The 25535-nt window shown below is 43.7% G+C and overlaps 1 protein-coding gene across 1 annotated transcript in view; it reads right to left on the bottom strand.

The window, feature by feature from the left end:
- Nucleotides 1-4840: 4840 nt before the first annotated feature.
- SNRK (SNF related kinase) overlaps nt 4841-25535 on the bottom strand; it is a 105976-nt gene continuing 85281 nt past the window's right edge. The window contains exons 4-6 of the mRNA XM_068236239.1: nt 22211-22423; nt 20585-20719; nt 4841-7485 (exon numbers count right to left, since the gene is read on the bottom strand). Coding sequence (XP_068092340.1) covers nt 6270-7485; nt 20585-20719; nt 22211-22423 — 1564 coding nt within the window. The 3' untranslated portion in view covers nt 4841-6269. The remainder of the gene's footprint in view (nt 7486-20584; nt 20720-22210; nt 22424-25535) is intronic.

The following is a 25535-nucleotide window of genomic DNA, read 5'->3' as shown; positions in this document are numbered from 1 at the left end:
CCTAATTTCTGAGGCTACCTATAATTAGTGGCAACTGAACGGTGTAGTGGATTTCCTTGCAGCGCTTAGGTCCCCAGTTCAAATCAGGCCCAATGGGACAATACCTGCACCTGCATGGCGTTTGGCCCTGTGTTTTACATGGGTTTCTACCCATATTCCAAAAACCTATAGATAGGTTAATTGGTCGTCCCGACAGTCCCCCAATTGACCTCAGGGACATCAGACTAACTTTGGTAGGTATTAGATATCGAGCTTCTCTGAGGAACAGTTAGGGACATGACTATGGGCTCTGTAAAGCACTGTGGAATATGCAGCACACTAATCCTAACAGATCATATTCTTTCTTATGGAGAAAGGTGGAGGGAGAAGCAGGAGATACTTGCGGTGTCCTAATCTCAGAATACAATTAGCCACATTAATGGGACGTTCCAAGCTCAGGAGTATTAATGGTAGCAAACACCCCTCCAGATTACTCTTGGATGAACCAGTGACTGTGTTATATTTTTCCAGATAACTGTTAAAGAGCTATTCTCAAGCGTGGATGCCAGTGGAATGATAAAATAGCAGCTGAACACAGCAATGCTCATACTAAATCGTGAGCCATATAATAACAGATTTCATATTGTCAAAGAGAAAATCATAATTATGTCTAAATCAAAAATATTCTGTAAATGTTGGTTCACTACCAAGAACCACAAATAATATTGACCCTTGGGTGAAAAGTAGCCAACCCTCCTCATTATTGGGAATGATAATAAACCCAGTGTATGGAGCAAAAACACCTCTCTCAGGCACACTTTATGGTGAAAATGGTGTGATGCCGATGTATACTGAACAAAAATGTATTACAGCATGCCATTGTGCAATCGCTATCTTCTCCTATACACATCTTCATGTTCTCATATACAGTAGTAGCCAATGTTTATGGAGATACAGTCATCATATAGGCTGTGTAAAAAAAATAATACCCTGCACTTTCTGTAGCATATAGTAGCACAGCACTGATCACATGATGATTGCTACAGGAAGCTGCTGACTCAGATGCATGCTGGGAAAGAAATCCTGTATTGAACAGATGGTATTTTACAGTATGTATATGTGTGTCAGCTTCCCAGGCAAAAACAAACGTTGCTTGAAATGAAAATTAATATTGTACTGCTACATATGGTAGTTTATGCTACTGAGGGAGCAGGGCATACATGTTAGACACAGTATATGTATGGTGACTGGACTTTCTTCCAGTCAAAAAATACTATGAAAAAAAAAATAGGCAATTCAAATAACTCTGCAATATCAAGTACGTTTTACGTGCCAAAATATTTCCGCTATTTTGATTAAAATTACATGTCACCTCAAAGTTCCAGCAAGGCATGTTTAATGCCTTACAATACTTTTAGGTTAAAGAAGCCATGTATTGCATTAAATAATCACTATATAGGGGCCTGGGAAGTGTAAAGGATGAAGCCAGAGCGAGTCGCAAGAAAAGTTGAAATGTGCATTTTACTTCATCAGGCAAAATTTCTGCAAAGCAGGTAATTTGGGCACTGGAGGGGCCCAGGTTAATTGGGCACTGCTGTAGCGCCTATGTTAATAGCAGCAATTAGCAGCTATTACAGGTAATTTGGGTACCAGGGCCACCCACTTTACAAAACTGTGGCTATTACTGGCTAGGGTTAGTCATCAGCTGGGGTCCCTAAGGTTAGGCACTGGCGGGGGGGGGCATCCTTAGAGTTAGGCATCGGCAAGAGAGTCCTTATAGTTAGACATCAGCGAGGAGCAGTCTTAGAGTTTGGCATCGTGCTTGGGTGGTCCTTAGACTTAAGCAGCAGCATAAGAGTAGGGATAGGGTAGGCCACAGAAAAATAGTAGTAAAGATTACCGATATTTTACTATCAGAATGAAGCAGTGGAATATTAGCGCCTTTCTCCAGGGACCCAAATTACTGCTGCACCCTTTTTTGTATGCACATTTCTGGAACCACTGATCACTTCACATGCAGTTTTTACTGTAGAAATGCTCATAATATGCATTTTTGCATTATAAGCTCAGTTTCTGTTGGCCAGGTCTGCATTAGGGTTGCTTGATATTCTAATGTATAAAGAATTAGGCCCGGTTCACATTAGCGGTGGCCGTCCGGAATCGCCGTGCCGGAGCCGGACCGCTTGCAGAACGGACAGAACGGACGCACGGCAATAGCAATGAAAGCCTATGCGTCCGTTCACATGCGTCCGTTCTGCCGGACCGGAGCCGGACCGGATCCGGACCGGATCCGGACTCCGGCGTCCGTTCCAACATGCGCTATTTTTTGGTCCGGCTCCTCCGGCAGCCGTATCCGGGGCGGAGCCGGACTGCACCATCCGGCCAATGGAAACCAATGAGAACCGGAGAGCGCACAACACACTGGCTACAAAAACCGGACGTTCTACCCCACTTCCTATGCATTTTGGATGGGGACCACATGGGCCCAGCGTTCAGGTGGGGCAGCAGCGATTTCATGCTGGAGCTCTAGGCAGCAACATGTCTGATTAGTCTGATAACGAGGAGGCGAACAACAGAGAATTCCCAGGTATACGAGTAAAAAATGCCTGGATCCATGGTCCCAACTGCAGTCTCTGTATCCACGGATGGTCTCCACACGTCCACCTGTCTCCAACAATGACCCCAGACCCTTCTGCTGACCTCCCAGACCCCAGGTAATAACAGGTTGTTATCTCCTTAAGAAACCGGATCCGGACCGCAACCGTGTTCACACCGCACGGAAACCGGATGCAAACGGACCGGATCCGGACCGGATCCGGATAGGAACCGTACGGATCAGGTCCGGTCCGGATACGGTGCGGTCCGGACATCCGGTGCGGTTTTGACAAAACCGCAAGTGTGAACGGGGCCTTAGATTACAGGGAATTTTTTGGGGGTAAGATTCCTGGAAATTGTGCTGTAGGCTAGTCATGATAGCTCAAATTGCTTAAAGAGACTCAGAGACGAAAAGTAGAATAAATGTATACATACCTGTGGCTTCCTTCAGCCCCATCAGCATGGATCGCTCCCACCTCTATCGCTGGTAACGGGTCCCGTCACTTCGGCCAGTCAGGGCCAGTGCAGTGCGCTCCCTCCGTACTGTGCAGGTGCATGCGTAAAGCAGGTGCCGGTGAGACAGAGGGAGTCCCTGCGTATGCATACAATTGGCCACATCCAGCGGAAGTGACGAGATCCGGTACCGGCGATAGAGGCGGCGGAGAACGGTGGCGTGGGAGTGATCCATGCTGATGGGGCTGGAGGAAGCCCCAGGTATGTATACATTTATTATACTGTTTTGTCTCTGAATCCCTTTAAATAAAATTCACTAATCACTACCTAGACAGGTAATGAGACCATAGTCTGCTGTTTACAGACTAACAAGGTGAGCTCCAGGCAAACATAAAACACAACCATACTATTTGGTTAAATATCAAATATATGTTTAAATCCAGCCAGTAAAAGTATCAATTTCTTTATATCAGCTTCATTTAAATCACCCACACACTTTGGATTCAACAAAGAATTCAAATCAGCTGCTGCAGATCCCAGACAATACACATCACTGTCAGCGAGTGTTAGAGGAGCCAGACGCCCACTTCCTATGCAGAATCTTTTGCACAGCAGCAGACAGATCTTTGCCTCCGAGCAAATATTGCCTTGATAAAGGGGTCCTACGTGGCTTCGAAACGTTGGCCATATTTTTCACATGGAACCAATAAGATTAATTTTGGATGAGCCATCTTTTTTCCTAGGTGAATACTGCATAGAGGGCATCATCCCTCTATTCTGCTGTCGCACTCCCCTTAAAGACTATGGGTTTGATCCTTTAGTGAGTGCGAGACAATACTACCAATGTGCCACACACTTCGGAGTGACGCTGGGAGTGGGGATGGCTAAACTGTGACACAGACTATGGTAACGCACTGAATTGTCAGATCAATGCTGGATAGACAGACACACACACACACCAGCCTGACCGAGCAATCCATCTCAACATGCATGTTGTGTGAAGGTCTACCGGAACAATTTACTAAACCTTTATTTCATTTGACTGACCCTCACACATGACTGCTGCACAGAACAGGTTATGCTGGTTGTGCTATTGGATTGGGTTATCTATCTAACTCAGAAGGCTGGTTTGACAGAATTAATAATCTTTTCACAGATAACATATGTCAGATACATATGCATATTTAGTGGATTGTCTGGAAATCGGCTTAAAAAAAAAGGAACAGAGATTCTAGTAGTCACACAACAGCTGTACCCATAGACATACAGATGTCATATAGATATCTGGCCAGCAGACAGGTTCTTCTGGCCGTACTATCTACAGATAGTCACTGCAATCTGGGTAGACTACTGGCTGCTGAAACACTGCCTTATGGTGCTCTGGGTAGGCTCTCAGCTGAAAGCTCAGTCATGCAATTCTTACCCAATGTTTGAAAGGTACAGTCCATCGTGGTGGACCAATTTGTTCCTTACAATTATTGTGTGTCAGCGGCGATCGTTATGGTAGAAGGCACTACGCCACAATGCCTGATGTCCATTTCCGCTGACTAAAGTATCATGCTTATGGTACATTAACTAGTGTAAAAGAACTTCTAGTTTCTCAATATCAAAACATTAGGACTGGTCCTGAATGGGTCTAAGATTTTACAATGTGTATATATACGTCTAAATCGGAGTTTAATTAATTTAGATCAAGCAGTCAGATCCCAGGCCTTACCTAGGTTGAGGTTGCAAATGTTATAATATATATATATATATATATATATATATATATATATATATATATATATATATATATATATATATTCAGCCTTAAAGGGAATGTACAGTATATAGTTACTTTTTTTTTTTGTCTCCTGTATGGTAGTAAAAATAAAGTTTTGTTATTTTTGATTAGGACTATATGAAATATTGCAAATTAATGTTTTGTTTTTTTTTTTTTTCCCTTTAGCGATACTTGCTTGTTTGACTGGCTAGTTATGTAGGCATCACTCTATTCGCGCATGTGTCAGTCTAATCAGCAGGGGTGGAGTTTCAAAGATGAAACAAACATTCATTCGTAAAAGAAAAAAACAACTTAAAAAGATCAATTTTTAGGCTCTAAGCCTAATTAATAAATTAAAAATATACATTCCCTTTAACTCCTCTGATTAATAGATGTATGCAAATATGACCAGAAATCTGCAAATACATACCATCTAATAGGAAAATAATCAATATACTGCCATATTCTAGACTAGACTATCGTTATGTTTTATATACTCTGGTTTCAGGTTTTGCTAAATTATTTTTCATATTTACTGTCTAGAAATATATCTTATTCTATAACTCTGATAGATCCTGCGCTAGTTTAGTTCCTTTAAAATGAAAATATTACATTTTACAGTGAGAGATAAAATATCTATAGACCAATAAACAAAATAATTCAAAACAAACACTAGATTCTCAGAACTGGCCATGTAAACAACCACATATAAGTGGTTCACCTTGTATCCAGATCATGTTTCAATTTTATAGAACATATTTTTCACTGTACAAGAGTTACTGACGCTTGTGGATTGAACCTGTACTGACCACTCTTTATAAGAACGTTAAAAACACACAAAAATGCTTAAAGAAAGTCTTTAGTGTACAAAAAAAAAAAAAACTTGAATGTTTAACAATAGGGTTATTTTTGGGATTGGTTTGAAACAGGTTCCAATATTACTCTGCCTACCATTGGACATCACATCTGGAACACTGTTCAGTGCATCTTTAATTTGTGCAAGCCTTGGAATATACCAATCAGCCCCAGGAGAGGGGAGATTCAACAAAAGAACATTATTGCTTTGGTTCTATCTCAGACACACAGAAGTACACTACGATCACAAAAGTAACAACTGGAATTATGAGAACATAAAGAAACCTGCAAAGGTCTCCTTAGCTTAAGTGCTGAAAATGAGACTTAAGTGCTCATCACTATATGCTTGTAGGTCACACTCAAAGTGATTTTGCTTGCTTAAAATGAGTGAACATTACACAATAAAATATAGAAAATGAGCTGAAAAGAAAATAACATTGAGCAGCCTGCACAGAATAAAATATGCTGCTGATCTACCTGGCAAAAAAAACAAAACACAACAGTAATAAATAATTCCCGTAAAGCCCACTTAAAAATTAAGATGACAAAATGGAATACACAAACAGTAAATGTCCTCGGCCATAAACAATGGTTCCACACTACTCTTTACATCGAGCCATTGTCAAATGACATGGCAGCAACTGGTCTGACTAGCGGTACACAGAAGTCCCTCCTTGGGATTCCGCTGGATATTCACAGATATTGTTTTTTCACACAGAGGTAGCTGTAATACATTATTCTTAAAGTTCTTGTTCTTGAGACGTTCCAGTTCAATAGCGGCATCCGACACTTGGTCGGAGAATAATTTTATACCGCTGGATGGGGAAGCTTTACTGGCACCACCATTAGAACCAATGCACATCTTCCAGCTGGACTTTTCTTGCACTTTGACACTTGAGAAGGATAGGTTATTCTGAGGGTCAATTATATATTTGGCCCCATTATGTAACTGGGAACCCAAACATAGACCCATCAATTTCAGACTCTCTACAAGTTCTCCTGCACTTCTTGGTGACTGCTGCACAGGGTTCCCAGAACCAGAGCAGTTGCGGGTATTTCCAGATGAGTTGTTGTTGTTGCCACCAGAAGTATTGGAGGGGCTACCGCCTCCTTTGTTATCACTTGGACTAGTTTTGTCAACACCTCCACTACCATTGCTTGGCTTACTTTGACCTCCCCCATCCCCCTGATTTCCAGGAGGACCTTCACTGCTGTCCCGTCTATGCCAAGAATAGGTAAATCCACTGTCTTTATCTAGCCGTCTCCTGCTCTCGGAGTCATCATCACTTGTTTCTGAGCTGCTGCAGCTTGAGCCTCGGCCTTGGCTTTTCCTCCTGTGGTATCTTTTATGCACAGTTCCAGGAGATGCAATGTTCATTTTTAATCTGCTTAGTTTTGGAGGAAGATTTTCATCCATATCAAACTCGTCATCAGATTCCCCTTCCTCGAAAATCTGGTTAAGTACCGGAGCACTCTTTCTCGATGTTAAACGGTTTGTAACAGAAGGTTTGCGGCGTAAAACAACTTGTGTGGCCAGTGGTATTGGCTTCTTTTCTTCTTCCTCTTCCTCCTCATCTTCTTCCACTCTGAAAAGGCATTTCCTGCCACTAGTTGATGGGTTCAGGTTCGCTTGAGGAACTCCTGATGCTGCAGGCCCAGCAAAATCTGGCACATCCTCTTTTTTCACAGGCTCCACAAGACCTTTATTTCTATGGCCATTCAGCACACTCTCTGTGCTACGAGCTGGGGTTGGTTGAACAGCCACGTGTGCAATTGGAGAAGCGGTCAAATCATCATCCAAGTCTTGTGGAACATCAATCTTTGTAGGCCAGGATTGTCTAAGATACAAAAAAAACACAAAAAAAAAACAATGTTAAACTAATCCAAAACCAACAAACATCAAAATCAAATGAATAAAACACTCCTGTATGCTAAATTTTCCATTATATCGGCCAAACATTTAATGAACTAAATAGGTTGATCTTGCAGTTAAGTATTTATTTGTTTTCTATCCCAGGTATCACATTCAGTAGAAAAAATATTAATAGAACAATAGTAGTGATAGGTGTGTGCTCTGTGTGCAGGTACCAGCACTGGTAAAAAATGTAACACTAGAAAAAAGAAGGAGAGCAAACCAGTATATGCTGCTCAAAAACTGCACTTTAATAATTAATCATTAAAACACACACCTGAATTGCGTTGAAATGTCAGGGATTTCCTGACATGGATAATACTGTAAAATACAATATTGAGTGCTGCAGACTATAAGGACAGTATGAAAAAGTCCCTTGAGAAAAGCTTATCTCCCTGAATAGGGATCAACCCCTAAAGAGCTGGTTGCTGGTATACGGGAATTTGGGCAAGGCTATTGTATCGAACAATTGAAAAGCCACCAACCCACCCCTAAGGCCAGTAAAGCTGGTCTAATATCCTTGGTGATGCCCCAACTGCATCCGCGTGAGGGACCCAGGAGGGGATATCCTGGGGACAAAAAACCACTCACAGAGGGCAGAAAGAACGTGACCAATATATATAATGATCAGCCTCTCAGCAACCCACAAAAAAAAGGGGAAGAACATCCAGATGATAAGACCTATGCTGTTCATTAAGTCAGGGGTATTGAGGACACCCTATCCTAACCTGTGAGGAAACCGTCATTTGGATATTTTTGTAAAGGTTATAACCACTCACAGAGGATAATAGGGTGTGACCAATATGATCAATAATAAGCTATTCATAGAATGCAAAAAAGCCGGTAAACATTGCAATATGTGAGAGTGCCGCCTGAAAGAATAGTTTTGCCAAAACCACACTGGAGTGCAAAATAATTGGATGATCTAAGCAGATTCCCAAATCAGAGTCTCTGAATTTTGGTTGCAAAAGAGAACGCCACATGCTCCTTAGACCTACAAGAAAAATTGAGATCCAGTCACAGCATAGCTAGTAATGTGGCTGAGAATAATTGGGAGGGCCCCTTTGCATAAGGCCAGCAATTAAATAATGTACAGTTCTCAGTCCAAAGCGTGCTCCTTCAATTATAAATCATCTCCAAATGGAATATATATCGCCACACCATTACATATAGGTCAACAAAGGATCTTTTGAAATGCCAAACAGTCTATGCTGGATCATAGCAAATTCCACCAGGACCAGCCACACCGCTACTGTCCTTATAGTCTGCAGCACTCAATATTGTATTTTACAGTATTATCCATGTCAGGAACTCCCTGACATTTCAACGCAATTCAGGTGTGTGTTTTAATGATTAATTATTAAAGTGCAGTTTTTGAGCAGCATATACTGGTTTGTTCCCCTTCTTTTTTCTAGTATCACATTCAGTAGGTTGCTGCACACGGTACCTACACTTAAGGTAGACCACAAAAGTAGAGTTTGTCAAAGGTATATGCGATGTGCAATAACCTTTGATAGGCACTGGTGTACAATGCTAGTGGCATTGCAAGGTAAGTGCAGGGGGTGTGATCTGCCCCACGTGTTACTTTCAGAAGGGGTGACACCACATGCCATTGCAGCAGGGCTATGTTTTAAAAAGAAACTGTAACCAAGAATTGCACTTCATCCCAATCAGTAGCTGATACCACCTTTGCCATAAGAAATATTTTCTTTTTCACAAACTGATCATCAGGGGGCGCTGTATGGCCGATATTGTGGTGAAACCCCACCCACAGTGTGATGTCAGGACCATGGTTCTGACATAACACTGTGGGAGTCTTGCTGCATTGTGTAATAACTGTTTCTAACTGCCAAAAAAAGCAAGCAGCATCTCCTTCCACTGACATCACCTGCCAGCAGTAAAAATGACACCATGTAAATCAGAGAGAGGAAGGATTTTACAATGGGCAAGCACTGACTAAATCATTTATACATAATTATTGTAAAAATGAAGCACTTTTTTTATTACATTATTTTCACTGGAGTTCCTGTTTCAAATATCCCTAAATCATGTGGCATTCAGCTTTCACTGCGACTGGAAGAGGAAAAATCTGCACTCTCCAGCTAGTCCTGCAGCTGTCGGGCTCACACAGGTGATCTGCGTTTTCACCCCCCTGCAGACTTTTGGGTATTTTGATCCGGAGAGTGACTGGAGCTGATGGGTAGTTTGCGTGCTCTTATGCAAGAAGACATAGCTGTGTCGTGTTATCTTTGCAACGGTCCCACCAGTGATGGTTGAAGAGAGGAGGCATTGGAGCGTCTGAAGCTGGATTAAGGGTGAGCAGTGCACAAAGAAAAGGAATAGGGAAGGGAGAAAGGGGTCTGTGAAGCCTTGCGGCATTCAGTTCACCCCCTGCCCCCCTGTCAGTCACAGTCTCTCCCCACCCCAGTCAAACGCCAGTCCACCCCCTCCTCCCTCATACAGTGTGCAGACAAGGTCAGCCGCTAATAACCTGCCACACAGCAATGCAGCACCTCTAGTTATATCGTGCTGCAAGAAAATGGAGCACCAGTGGCGTACCTACCATTGGGTGCAGGGGGGCGTGGTGCCCCGGTTGACTGACAGCCAGGGGGGGGGGTCGCGACGACCCCCCCATAGTTGCAGAGCAGGAGAGGAAGAGCAGCACTAGAAGGAGGGGTGACAGACAGCGGCGGGGAGGGGGGACAGATTCCCCCCCCCCCTGGGTCCCCTCCTTCTGCCTCTCATCCCCTCCAAAATGACAGCGGGCACCAAACAGGCAGGACGGGCAGGCGGAGAAAACTCACTTCACTTCACAGAAAGAGGGGACCCAGGTGAGGGAGGGGGGGGGGGGGAATCTGTCCCCCCCTCCCAGCTACCCCTCCTAGCTATACTAGGGGCCCACTATACTAGCGGGCCACTATACTAGCTACACTGGGGGGCCCACTATACTACATATACTGGGGGGGGGGGGCACTATACTACCTACACTGGGGGGGGGGCACTATACTACCTACACTGGGGGCCACTATACTACCTACACTGGGGGCCACTATACTAGATACACTGGGGGAAGCACTATACTAGCTACACAGGGGGGCCACTATACAAGCTACACTGGGGGCAGCTATACGGGGTCACTATACTAGCTATACTGGGGGCCATTATACTAGCTATACTGGGGGCCACTATACTAGCTACACTGGGGGCCATTTTACTAGCTACCTTGGGGCTACTATACTGGCTACACTGGGGGCCACTATACTACCTAAACTGGGGGCCACTATACTACCTAAACTGGGGGCAGTTATACTACTTAAACTGGGGAACACGATACTAGCTCCACTGGTGGGCCACTATACCATACCTCCCAACTTTTTGAGATGAGAAAAAGGGACACTTAAGCCACGCCCCTGCTACACCCCTGATCACAACCCACCACGCCCCTAGTCACGCATACCATAAAGATTCCATAAGAAAAAAATGTTGTTTTAGAATTCAAACCACACTGGTCCTTTCTATCCTGGTTCATTTTTCTTCATAGTAACATTTTAAAATTAGTAATATCAATTTAAAGGATGGGAATGAAGTTTAGAGTCAAACACATTTTTAGTATAGAAATATATATATATTTACATAGACAAAGGAACAAAGTCCTGAAAGAGGGACAAGTGAGGGGGAAAGAAGGACAGGGCTCCCAAAAAGGGACTGTCCCTCTGAAAGAGGGACAGTTGGGAGCTATGCTATACTACCTATCTTGGGGGTAGCTATACTGGGGGCCACAGCACTACCTACATTGGGGGCAGCAGCACTACTTCCTACATTGGGGGCAGCAGCTATGCTGCCTATCCTGGGGGCAACTATGCTGCCTATCCCCGGGGCAACTATACTAGCTATACTGGGGGCAGCTATATTGGGGCAACTACTCTACCTTCACTGGGGCAACTGTGCTAGCTACCTATACTGGGGGCAACTTTATTACATATACTGGGGCAACTATATTACCTATATAGAGGGCACCTATACCTGGCATTACCCGCCGTGTCGCGCTTAGTATGCCGCACTCGTGCCTTTACTTTTTTTTTGGGGGGGGGTCTTATAATACCCAGCACCAGGTGTCAAATGCCCTAGGTACACCACTGTGGAGCACCATCATTTAGACCTTTCGGTTTCCTCTGCCTTTACATTATACAGTCTCTAAAACCTGCTCCATTCCCTGGCAGACTTTCTCCATGCCCAATCAATAGATACCTCTCTCAACATCTGATCAGAGAGGGATCTATTCTTGCTGCACACTGCACACCCATTTTTAATAAATTTCAGCATGAAGTCTATTAAAAATCAGATATCCCCTCTACAAATGAGTATTAGCACATAGAAGCACTCTCATTCATCTTGTTACTTCCTCTCTACTGCAGTCTGCTCTTGTTGCCCATAGTAACCCTGTTAACTGTCTGTGTACAACATGCAGTCGGCAGGTCACTACAGGCACTGGGAGATGATGGCATCACAGAGGAAGGAACATGCTGGCTGGAAAGATGAGTGAGAGGGCTTTGCTGCAGTAATGCTCTGTATGGGGCCCGGGTAAAGCAGTATTAGCAGGGGAGACGTGTCACCAGCTCTAGCTCCTCCCCCCACATAGATACCACTGCACTCCTGCCCCACCTGCAATCAACCAGCAAAGAACCATGAGCTACCAACGCTGGGTTGCACCAACCTTAGTGACACCACTGAATGACATCCCCCTTTGAAGCGTGCAAGCCCTATTGGCCTCTATCTATTCCATAAGGGGAGAGAGTGTATTCACATACAAGAGATTGGTGTATATTAAAAAAAAAAAAAAAAAAAAAAAAAAAAACACTTGCCACAAACCACAGCAGGAACTGACCCATCTCAAGCCAGCCCAGAATTCTGTGAGAAGGGAGCAGTCAGGCCTCAGTTGCAGGGTATGCAACAAAAGTTGTCCAACTTTGCTTGGACAAAACAAAAAAAAAATCCGTTGTGGCAACAAGAGGGACCTTTACAGGTCCAATTGTCACTTAAACCAATATACTTGTTTTGGGTAACAACTATTTAAAGTTTGTGTAAAACTATATTCCTCGGAACTTCGTTTGAAAACTTACATATAAATATATTTTTAAATACTAACTACTAAATTCTGAATTACAAGGATCAATTTATAAACAACTGTAATGCCATACATGTCACTTAGTGTTTTTAAAAAGTATCTTTCCATTTCAGAATATGGAAAGAATGCCAAATTGTTTTTTTTTTACCAGTCATGGTAACGATACATGGCTGGGTAGAGAGGAGCTTGTAAGTAAAGAATTATGCATAACAATTCTGTATGACACATAGGCACCGGATGGCAATAACAAAATCATTGAATTAACACCAATGAGAAGGGTCGATGTAGGTTTCTCATAAACACACGATAAGGTATCAGTCCCCCACATAGAACAGGACCTAGGAAACAGTCCCCATATAGAGCACCAGGACCTAGAAATCAGTCCCCGTATAGAGCAACAGGGCCTAGGAATCAGTCCCCATATAGAGCAACAGGGCCTAGGAATCAGTCCCCATATAGAGCAACAGGGTCTAGGAATCAGTCCCCATATAGAGCAACTGGGCCTAGGAATCAGTCCCCATATAAAGCAACAGGGCCTAGGAATCAGTCCCCATATAAAGCAACAGGGCCTAGGAATCAGTCCCCATATAGAGCAACAGGGCCTAGGAATCAGTCCCCATATAGAGCAACAGGGCCTAGGAATCAGTCCCCATATAGAGCAACAGGGTCTAGGAATCAGTCCCCATATAGAGCAACAGGGTCTAGGAATCAGTCCCCATATAGAGCAACAGGGCCTAGGAATCAGTCCCCATATAAAGCAACAGGGCCTAGGAATCAGTCCCCATATAGAGCAACAGGGCCTAGGAATCACTCCCCATATAGAGCAACAGGGCATATGAATCAGTCCCCATATAGAGCAACAGGGCCTAGGAATCAGTCCCCATATAGAGCAAGAGGGCCTAGGAATCAGTCTCCATATAGAGCAACAGGGCCTAGGAATCAGTCCCCATATAGAGCAACAGGGCCTAGGAATGATTCCCCATTTGGAGCAACATGGCCTAGGAATGAGTCCCCATATAGAGTAACAGGGCCTAGGAATCAGTTCCTATAGAGCAGTGGTGGCTAACCTATGGCACGCGTGCCGGAAGTGGCACTCTGAGCCCTCTCTGTGGGCACGCACGCTGCCTGCCACCACTGCTGTATTAAAGTTTTTTTGGGTTTTTTTCTGCTTTATTAAACAAAATTTTCCCCTTACTTCCATCCCATCCGGAAACTTTTAATCTTTTACAGCCCAGAGAGGCAGGCAGGTGAAAATAGTTCACCTGCCTCCTCACTGCGCATTCATCTCACCCGACAATTAACTAATAGTTCCAGCTGAACACAGAAGCAGAGATGCTCTATTGAACTAGTCCAGCTGCCCCGCCCCTTCACTCACGCTGCTGAGGAGAGGACTGTGTACCTCCCTTCAAGATCTTTATGAGGTCCTGGCTCCGGAAATGTTTAGGAGGAGAAAGAGAACCTGTCAAATACTTTTGGATGTGGAGTGAGTGATTCACTGCTTTATGACGTTCCCTGATAGTCTGTGGCTGAAAAAAAAAAAGTCTGACGGCATGCTTTTCTCTCTCTCTCTCTCTTTTTTAACGCTCTCTCTCCTTGTCTTCTTATCATTATTTTCTTCCCCTCTCTCTCATTACCCCCACTGTCTCTCACTAAACTCCCTTTCTCACAACCCTGCTGCTCTCTCTCACTACCCCCCCCCCCCTCCTGCGTAGCAGTACTACCTTCCTGTCCAGAAGCAGGAGCATGCAACTACCTTCACTTCCTTTGCCCCCTCACCCCCCCTCTCCCTCCTGCGTAGCAGTACTACCTTCCTGTCCAGCTACCTACCCTTCCTATGCCCACCCAGCAACAGCATATACCTACAGTACCTTCCCTCCCTACCATTCGCTCGCCCACCCAGCAGCATGTATCTAGCCTCCCTCCTGCCTGCTGCAGCTACCTACTGTACCCTACATATGCCTGCCCAGCCATAGCTACCTACTATCAATACAGCCCACCCAAGTGCAGCTACCTACAACAGGTATTAGTTTGTCATATGGACCAACAAGGGCTGGAAATCCATCACTAATTCTGGACACTTTATAATGTTGGAAAAGCTTAGAATAGAAAAGACAACTGTCAATTTTAGTTTTCAACTAAGAATATATAATTTTCAAGGCTTAAAACAACCAAAAAGTGAAACAAACATACTATATGGTGGTGTAGTGGATAACACTCATCTTGTAGCCCTGGGACCCCAGTTCAAATCCCAACCAGGGCACTATCTGCAAGTAGTTTAGTTTTCCTCCAGGCACTCTAGTTTCCTCACATATCCCAAAAACATATAGATAAGTTAAAATGGCCCTAATGGACATATTATAAGAAACGGTAGTCCTCAGGTAAGTCTGCTCCAGGCTTTTTATCCTATACTATCAGACAGGAGTTCACTCGTGAATAGTCATTGTATGTGTAGGATGCAGATGAATCCACTGTTAGTGTAGGAACCCCCTCTAGGCGACTGGCCTAGATGTCGGGCAGAGGAGCTTAACCCACATGCCTGTTGGATATGTGGCACCAACAATCTCGCTTATTTGGGGAAGTTGTGTTAGCTGCTGGCTATCCGCTGTGCAAGATGTTGGCACTGTATAAATACTAAATTATAATAATAACATACATTCCCTGTGTCCATGTTCTGTTTTCTATTTGCGTTTCCTCAGTTATAGCTGCACAATGTGAAGAGCTGTGAGCGCCTGGCACTCAAGCTTTGCTATGCCACTTCTGGTTGCTATGATACAAATAAGCAGCACAGAGACAATGACCAGCAGTCACATATTTGCATTTCAAAGATTTGGTTCAAGAAAGAGACAAGTGCTGTAAAATCTAACAATTACTGAGTTATGGAGCAAATAAATGTATTTATGTAACGGAAAATGTTAATATCGCAAAAGGCAGTCAGTGTGTTGCTATATAAAAAGCTGTGCGGTTCTTCATAAGGAAGACTATCAAAGTCCTGCTCTGTGAGCACTGCACCTTCTGATGCTCCTATTCTGTCCCTGTAGTTGGCCAATTATTGACAAGTCAGCAAAGCCAAAATAAGATTGGCCCCCTTTTGCCAAACACTGCCATTGCTTTTGAATAGCAAATAAATTTAGTTCCCTCACAGTTATGTTCTAGATGTAATGCTTTCAGAGGGAGGTATAAAATGAGTTTTCATAGAAATTCACAAACATGTATAAGTGGCAGCCTAAGGTCTGCAACAGGAAGTGCGGAACCTGTAAGGGTGGGGAAAGAGCCATGCATGATGTCACAGCATGGGAATTCCAAGCTTCAGGCAGGGAACACACTTAAAGGAATACTATCGATTGAAACGACTTTTTTTTAATACTCTATATTAGTGTACACATTACCACTAGTGCTAGGGGCACTTTATTTATTCACCCAGGTCTCTCTCTCACTATCCCTGCTTAAAAATTCATTTCTCACACAGCTCATAGTAGTTTGGGTCACCCTGAGCAGCTTGGTTATTCTGTCACACAGCTCACAAATATATTTCACTGTGTCACTCTCACAGCATGCAGGAGACATGAGGAGAAACAGGCTGATCTGAGGTGGTAACAGGTAACTAAATGAGCTGGAATATTGCTGGAATATAACTAGCTATAACAATAGTCTGTGTTTTCACTCAGACAGGCTTCCTGCTTGAGGCGATTCACTCCAGGCTGCATCCACTTTACAAGCTGCTGAGAGGGGCAGACCAGCACTGACTACAATTAGCATTATTAGTATCTTTATCAGTCAAGAGAAGCAAAGATAATAAACACACATTGTTAGAATCTTTAACCCCTTATCACCATATCAATAAGATTCTTTCAGCAAGATGATAATTAAACTATAAACTGAGGAGTTGATAGCAACTCCCCTGTGCAGAGACATGGTCTAGCCCTCTGGGAGCCCTCAGTATTTAGATACATTTGTATCCAACACTGACGCCAAAACTGAGGGAGGATTTTACAGCTGAGAGGAACAGCTGTGTGAGGAATCAAATTGCTCCTAGTACTTGTCCTAATGTGTGCTACAACATATAGCATTTAAAAATAAATGCTCACATCAATAGTATTCCTTTAACTGTTTTCGTGCACGTTTTCTGCACAGAAAAACTGAGAACTCATGTTAATCAATGTGCTAGTTCACACTTACTGTGTTCGCGCACAGAAAAAAAAACTGACATTCTGCATAATGACTGCACATTTTGGCAGTTTTCTCTATCAATTACATCAGCTACTGTGAAAAATGCACGCATTTTCCTGCATGGAAACACACTTGGTGTGCAGAAAAACGCACGCGGAAAACAAAGTCAAGTGTGTTCCCTGCCTCAAGATCTTGTGTAGAGCAATGCAAGGATGGGGAGAGATCACTGCATGACATCACAGCATGGGAATTTCAAACTTGAAGATCTTGTGTAGACCATAGCAAGGACAGAGAGCATGCATGATGTCACAGCATGGGAATGTCTAGCTTGGGATCTTGTGTAAACCATAGGAAGGGTGGAGAGAGAGAGCTGCATGAGGTCACTGCATGGGAATGTCTAGCATGAAGATCTTGTTACGACCATAGCAAGGCTACGTATGGCAAGTAGGGATGGCCAAACACGTGCTAGTTATTTTGGCACATAATAAAGCTGTGTGCTAACCTGAATAGTGAAAAAATTGTCTCATTACTCCGTGCAATACAGGTCCTTCTCAAAAAATTAGCATATTGTGATAGTTCATTATTTTCTGTAATGTACTGATAAACATTAGACTTTCATATATTTTAGATTCATTACACACTACTGAAGTAGTTCAAGCCTTTATTGTTTTAATATTGATGATTTTGGCATACAGCTCATGAAAACCCAAAATTCCTATCTCAAAAAATTAGCATATCATGAAAAGGTTCTCTAAACGAGCTATTAACCTAATCATCTGAATCAACTAATTAACTCTAAACACCTGCAAAAGATTCCTGAGGCTTTTAAAAACTCCCAGCCTGGTTCATTACTCAAAACCGCAATCATGGGTAAGACTGCCGACCTGACTGCTGTCCAGAAGGCCATCATTGACACCCTCAAGCAAGAGGATAAGACACAGAAATTTCTGAACGAATAGGCTGTTCCCAGAGTGCTGTATCAAGGCACCTCAGTGGGAAGTCTGTGGGAAGGAAAAAGTGTGGCAGAAAACGCTGCACAACGAGAAGAGGTGACTGGACCCTGAGGAAGATTGTGGAGACAGACCGATTCCAGACCTTGGGGGACCTGCGGAAGCAGTGGACTGAGTCTGCAGTAGAAACATCCAGAGCACACGTGTACAGGAGTGTGCAGGAAATTGGCTACAGGTGCCGCATTCCCCAGGTCAAGCCACTTTTGAACCAGAAACAGTGGCAGAAGCGCCTGACCTGGGCTACAGAGAAGCAGCCCTGGACTGTTGCTCAGTGGTCCAAAGTACTTTATTTTTGGATGAAAGCAACTTTTGCATGTCAATCGGAAATCAAGGTGCCAGAGTCTGGAGGAAGACTGTGTAGAGGGAAATGCCAAAATGCCTGAATTCCAGTGTCAAGTACCCACAGTCAGTGATGGTCTGGGGTGCCATGTCAGCTGCTGGTGTTGGTCCACTGTGTTTTATCAAGGGCAGGGTCAATGCAGCTAGCTATCAGGAGATTTTGGAGCACTTCATGCTTCCATCTGCTAAAAAGCTTTATGGAGATGACGATTTAATTTTTTTGCACGACCTGGCACCTGCTCACAGTGCCAAAACCACTGGTAAATGGTTTACTGACCATGGTATTACTGTGCTCGATTGGCCTGCCAACTCTCCTGACCTGAACCCTATAGGGAATCTGTGGGATATTGTGAAGAGAAAATTGAGAGACGCAAGACCCAACACTCTGGATGAGCTTAAGGCCGCTATCTAAGCATCCTGGGCCTCCATAACACCTGAGCAGTGCCACAGGCTGATTGCCTCCATGCCACGCCGCATTGAAGCAGTCATTTCTGCAAAAGGATTCCCGACCAAGTATTGAGTGCATAACTGAACATAATTATTTGAAGGTTGTCTTTTTTGTTTTAAAAACACTTTTCTTTTATTGGTCGGATGAAATATGCTAATTTTTTGAGATAGGAAATTTGAGTTTTCATGAGCTGTATGCCAAAATCATCAATAAGAAAAACAATAAAAGGCTTGAGCTACTTCAGTTGTGTGTATTTGAACCTAAAATATATGAAAGTCTAATGTTTATCAGTACATTACAGAAAATAATGAACTTTATCACAATATGCTAATTTTTTGAGAAGGACCTGTATATGGAGCTAAACTGAAGGGATTGCCTTTTCTCAGCTACAGTGGAGTAAGTCCAAGTTCAGACACAGTTTTCTTTAACTGATGGTAGTTATGCATTCAACAGATTTGTAAATTGCTGCAGTTTTTGCAAGGTGATGGAAAATATCTGCTGTGCTAATCATGTGCACCTTCCTCTCCTCCTCAATAACTCTTCCCATGGTACTAAAGTGGGAGAGATTCAGACTGAATGGAATTAAGCAGGCAGTCCCATCGCAGCGCAGTCCCAAGCAGGGGTTAAGCAGGCAGTCCCATCGCATCGCTGTACAAACCAATTAGAAGGCGGTCTCTCGCCGTGTAAGTCTCCCGTGCGATCGCCGCTCGGAGACTAAAGGCGGGGCCCCGCCCCCTGAGCAGGAGATGCGCACGCAGCGTGCCCCCGATCTCCAGCTAGCCCCATAGACAGCCGTTCACGCCAATTGGCGTGGAGAGGTCCTGGGGCTGCCGCACGGCTCACGCCAATTGGCATGGAGCAGTCAGCAAGTTGTTAACAGCTGGAGAGTCAAGTTTGCAGATCACTGCTCTATGTGAAACCGATAGAGCAGCTCTTCCAGAGTTGTGACCCCAGAGGTCACAAAACCAAAACTACTGCATATCTGGACACAGGAGCAGCAGGGAATGCGGCTTTCTGATCCGCCCAGCACCATGGATCAGGTAGCATTGTTTTTTTTTGTTTTGTTTTTTTACTTAAATCCCCACCTCAGGCTTTCTTTAAGTGTCAATAAAAAGGGTGTGCTCAAAATTGAGCTCTTACATATAAGCATTACCATTGAAAAGGCCGCTGTACACACTCTGGATTCTCAGAGGCGGTCATTATATGCCGTCACAGACGAGTGTCATCTAGCGTGTGTACACTGCTTTAACCTCATCCCTTCAGTATTGAAAAAAGACTCCTTTCCAAATTCAAGATATCAGTATAGCTAGTAATTATGTACAAATACTTAATGTAACCTGAAACATGGATAGGGGGTACTAGGGTACTAAAATGTATTCTCTGTTTCAGGACAGAGAAAAAATTAAAAACATAAATCACGTGGCAAAAGCTACAAGATAAATGTTTTAAAGCAGACCAAAACCAAACATTTTTTTTAATTAAAAAAAATGAGTTGCACCACTCTGACACATACAAAGATAAATAAACACTCCTTCAACCTATGATCATTTCAGTGCATGCTTTTCACCATTCTCTTTTCATAGCTAGGGTTATACTGGGGGCAACCATTAGCAATTGCTCCATTGCCGGACACCATCTACTCCACCAGTTTGCCGGAAAAATGCCGGCAATATGAAAGGAAGGGAGGGGTTCCTCCAATAAATGTAAAATATTTTATATTTGTCATCATGCAGCTGAAAAAAAGGCTGCTATTTATTATTATAATTTAGAAAATAGATTTTATTTCTGAAATCTTGTATTTTTAATTTGGGTCCACTTTAATGTCACCTGATTCACAGCTAATTAAAAATAGATTAGCTAAGGAATAACAACTGTTGGCACATGCTCCTCAGCCCAGCCTGCAGCACCTACTGATAAGGAAAGAATAATTTAGTACCTAAACTGAGCCTTGATGTTGCTAGGACTGGCAGAGCGTGCTTGTATCTCTTTTTCCTGTTTCTCTCGCAGGATCCTTTCAGCCAGCAGGAAGTAAGTTGCTGTGATGTGGTTGTATTTATTGGTTTCCAAGGCACTGAGTAAGAGAGGAGAGAAAAAGCAAACAGGAAATATGAGATGGTGAAAGAACTGCAAGTTTCATCAATCAGCACAAAGCTACAATCTGCCTGGGAGTTGCTCAGAACACACTACTGCTTATGCTGAAAAATAGACTTGAAACATATATTCCATCTGTTGCTTAATGAGAAGCTGTAATCCTACCCATCTAAAGCTCCATGTACATATGTGTCAAGGTCACGCAAACTGACACTTTCTACATGTTATGCAGATGGTCTTTTCCACAACAATAAAACCTCTGCTCACCTTTTGGGAGAAGCACGCGGCAGCAGTACACAGTCTACCATACCCACGCCTCTACAGAGACCGCTGGCACTGAGCTGTATACCTATGCCTGCTGAAGCACATCCCAGTAAAATTTGAAGGGGATCTGAAGTAAGAGGGATACGGAGGCTTTCATATCCATTTCCATTTAAATAAATGCAAATTGCCTGTCTGATCTACATATTTTCTGCCCTTATTACTTTTAGCCATAGACCCTAAACAAGCATGCAGATCAGGTGCTCCGACTCAAGTCAGACTGGATTAGCCACATGCTTGTTTCAGGTACATGTATATGATTCAGACAGTACAAATGCCAGAAAGATCAGAAAGACTGGTAAGCAACTGGTATTGTTTAAAAGGAACTAAATATGGCAGCCTTACATTATGGTTTCCTTAGAGTCTAAAGCATGGCTCCAATATATTATTTTAACTTTTCTCTCTATCAACCCCTTAAAATGCTGCAGGCAACACATTTTGCGATTACTGTTAATCGCGAAACGCCGACGATCGTGGTAGTGAGATCACTGCCATATGACAAGACAAACAACATTTATATTGCGCTTTTCTCCTTGCGGACGCAAAGCGCCAGAGCAGAGCAGCAGCCACTAGGGCGCGCTCTATTGGCAGTAGCAGTGTAAGGGAGACTTGCCAAAGGTCTCCTACTGAATTAGTGCTGGCTTACTGAACAGGCAGAGCCGAGATTCGAACCCTGGTCGCCTGTGTCAGAGGCAGAACCCTTAACCATTACACCATCAGCCAACTGATGGTTACAATTGCGCTAGTGCTTTAAAAAGCGATAGCGCTTTGGGGATTGGCGCCAATTACCCTAGTGTGTAACTTGTTAATGCAAAATGGACATTTTAAAACGATCGAGTGAGACATGAACATATGGACTGAAAGCAGACATTTAGAGACGGAAGGAAACCAACGTCACACATTTACAGTCAATTAAACAGGAACACACATAAGTAACTGTCTTTTCATGCAGGAATTAGCCAGTAGCGCATGTGTACAGTGGTCAGTCTAGCTGTGCGAATCCTTCATGTGAACAGCCATGGAAATGAATGCTTTATATGTCTGGAAGACTGCTCTGTATAGAGTTGTAGGATACCATTTGCTATGAATGCCTCTGAGAGAAACAGAATTCGTAGAAAACACATGAACACAGAGTGCAGTGACCACTTACTCCACAATGGCATCACGATCTGCTATGTCACCCAGAACCATTCTCTGTATGATGCTGTTATGCTCCTCCTCAGAAAGGTTCTTATAGGACACAAGAGGAATGTTGTACTTTGTTGCAGGCGACGGGTCAACACCTTGGAGCCAAGGATGGTTTTCAATCTCCTCTAAAGATGCTCTTCTTTTGGGATCTCTTTGCAACATCCGAGTGATAAGACTGGGGATACAAAACAATAACCCTGAGCAAGGGGCAAAACATCACGAGCAGTGTTACATAACAATGTGCTAGCATGGCAGCATTCTGACAGTGGCCATAAAATAACATTGGTCTGCAAACCATTGTTGACCTAACCCATAGGCGTCAAACTCTGGCTCATGTGCAAAATCTGTCCTGCAGTGCCATAAAATGTTGCCTGCCAGTGGTTTTGGGCATTAACAATGAATAGGGCCCATGGCCATACTTGTGCTTCGCGCTCCTCCCTCCAACTCGTCATCTTAGCATCAAATTCCTCTCTACAGACAGAGTGATAGAGCTTGGCCACGCTCTTTCACTCCCTTGCTCCACCCAATACCGACATCTGCTCGAGTCTCTAAAGTCCGGCAGTAAGGCTACAGGAAAATGGAGCCTGAAATCCAGCACTGGAGTCTGTGTCTCCAGTGTTGGGCTCCAGCCACCATTTTCCTGTAGCTGGAGGTGCAGTAACAAAGATTGGAGTGAGACACTGGAGGCTGAGAGAGAAGAGTCTCTTGCCAGGTGAGTGTATTGTTTGTTTTTTCAGGTGCCAACACCTACATTGGGGGCACTATCTGGGGGGGCATTAACCCCCCTGGCGGTATGACTCCCGCGGCTGCGGGAGGGTTTTTTTCACTTTTTTTTTTTTTTTTTAAGCATGTAGCTAGCCTAGCGCTAGCTACATGCTTCCCCCCTCCCTGCGGCGTCCCCCCGTGTGCCCCGATCGCCGCCGGCACCGCTTGCCCATAAGGAAATCCCGTTCTGAACGGGATTTCCTTGAGGGCCTCCCCCGTCGCCATGGCGACAAACGGAGTGACGTCACAGGGGGTTACCGCCAAGAAGGTTAAAAGGGAAATCTGCCTCATATTTTATGGGGTAACGCTGCCAAATGTGTTTTTTAAAGAGGGGAAGTGCTGCCTTATATGTTTTTAATTGCGTTTTTTAAAGGGGGGAAATGCTGCCAATTATGTGTATTTTGGGAAACACTGTCGCTTTATGTGTATTTTGGGTGTAAGCAGTGCCGCATTATGTGCGTTTTGGGGAAACACTGCCATATTATCCATAAACCTCTCAGATGTGCATGTCACTGTTAACCACACTACCATTCACCCTACCTTTCAAGCCCGCTGTCTGGGTGTCACCCTGGACTCCGCACTCTCCTTCACTCCCCACATCCAAAACCTCACAAAGTCCTGCAACTTCCACCTTCGTAACATCTGTAAGATTCGCCCATTCCTGACCTCTGCCACCACCAAACTCCTCATCCATGCACTCATAATTTCCCGCCTTGAGTACTGCAATGCCCTGCTGTCTGGTCTCCCTATGACCCGAACAGCCCCACTGCAGTCCATCATGAATGCAGCAGCCAGAATTATCCACTGCTCCCATCACTCCACCATGGCGGATCCCCTCCTTGAATCCCTCCACTGGCTTCCTATCCAGTCCAGAATCAGATTCAAGATACTGTGTCTGACCTACAAATCTGTCCACAAAACCTGTCCAACCTACATTTCCGATCTTACTCAGAGGTACACACTTAGCCGCTCACTCCGCTCTTCCACTTAACTTCGCCTAACCGCCCCCCCCCCCCCCCCCGCATCACCCAGTCCCATGCACGCCTCCAGGACTTCTCAAGAGCTGCTCCAACACTATGGAACTCCCTACCTCCACCCATTAGGGCAGCACCCTCCTTCAACATCTTCAAGAAAGCCCTCAAAACTCACCTTTTCACTCTGGCTTACTACCCCTTACAAGTGCTCTAAACCCACAGCTGAACTCTGGTCTCCTACCTCTCGTGTCCCTACCTCTCCCTTTAGATTGCAAGCCTTTGGGCAGGGTCCTCCTCCTTTTGTGTCCAACATGATCATGCACCTCCATTACTGTGAACCCATGCTAGGCCTCTTGAGTGAACCTAACTTGCTTAATCTCCATGCTCCCATCCAGTGACTGACTAAGCATTACCTTGTACTCATACTGTGCTGCATGATCTGATCTTTCTTGTATTCAGGCATTGTCATTTTGCTGTATGTCACCCCTAAATATTGTATGTATCCCTATTTATTGTCCAGCGCTGCGTAATAAGTTGGCGCTTTATAAATACAATAAATAAATAAAATAAATATTGTGGATGAAACCCTGCTGCATTAAATGTATTTTGGGTGGAAATGCTGCTACATTACATGTGTATTTTAGAGGATCCAAATTTAAGATTGCTTTGTGGTCCACAAGTCAAAAGTATGCCCCCCCCCCCCCCCCCGTGTTAGACTATGAAAGAAAAGATTTACATTGCATTGTATAGTAAAAAAAAAATTTGAACAATCTTTCAATAGCCCCCTGTCGATTTGAGTTTGACACCCCTACCCTAACCCCATTTCTTTCCATTGATGTGTAGCCAATATGCTTTGTAAAGCTTAACAGTTGTGGGGCTTGTGTGAATTAACATATTTCTGAACTTGACTTTACTCTTCTAAACAAGTAATTTAACCTCAGAGCATTAATATATAGCGCTATCAGCTGCAAGTGAGAAGTTCTAGATATTACTGCATCAATTTTCCCTACTTTAAAGAGGAACTCCAGTGAAAATAATTTAATATAAAAAGGTGCTTAATTTTTACAATAATTATGTATACATGATTTAGTCAGAGTTTGCTCATTGTAAAATCTTTCCTCTCCCAGATTCACATTCTGACATGTATTACATGGTGACATTGTTACTGTGGGCAGATTATGTAGCTGTTCTGGCTTTAACAGACAGCTATAAACAGCCATTTCCTGTGTGTGTCATTGTTACATTGTGGCAGTTTGCCCAGAGTACCGTACCGTACCAGAGCCTCTTGTGGGAGGGGTTTCAGCACAAAATCAGTCATACAGCGCCCCCTGATGGTCTGTTTGTGAAAATCATTATATTTTTCATGTAAAAGTGGGTATCAGCTACTGATTGGGATAAAGTTCAATTCTTGGTCGGAGTTTCTCTTTAAACATTCTCACTGCAGCAGGCAAGACATTCGAGCTCCTTTAATCATATCAAACATCAAATAAAATTTTACATTTTCCTGGAGACTTCACGTTGTTTATTCATATTAAAGTTGAAACCCTG

The sequence above is a fragment of the Hyperolius riggenbachi genome, chromosome 5, assembly GCF_040937935.1.
Source record: "Hyperolius riggenbachi isolate aHypRig1 chromosome 5, aHypRig1.pri, whole genome shotgun sequence".
NCBI classification, from domain to species: domain Eukaryota; kingdom Metazoa; phylum Chordata; class Amphibia; order Anura; family Hyperoliidae; genus Hyperolius; species Hyperolius riggenbachi.
The sequence above is the reverse complement of the archived record's forward strand: the minus strand, read 5'-3'. Positions and strand labels throughout refer to the sequence as shown.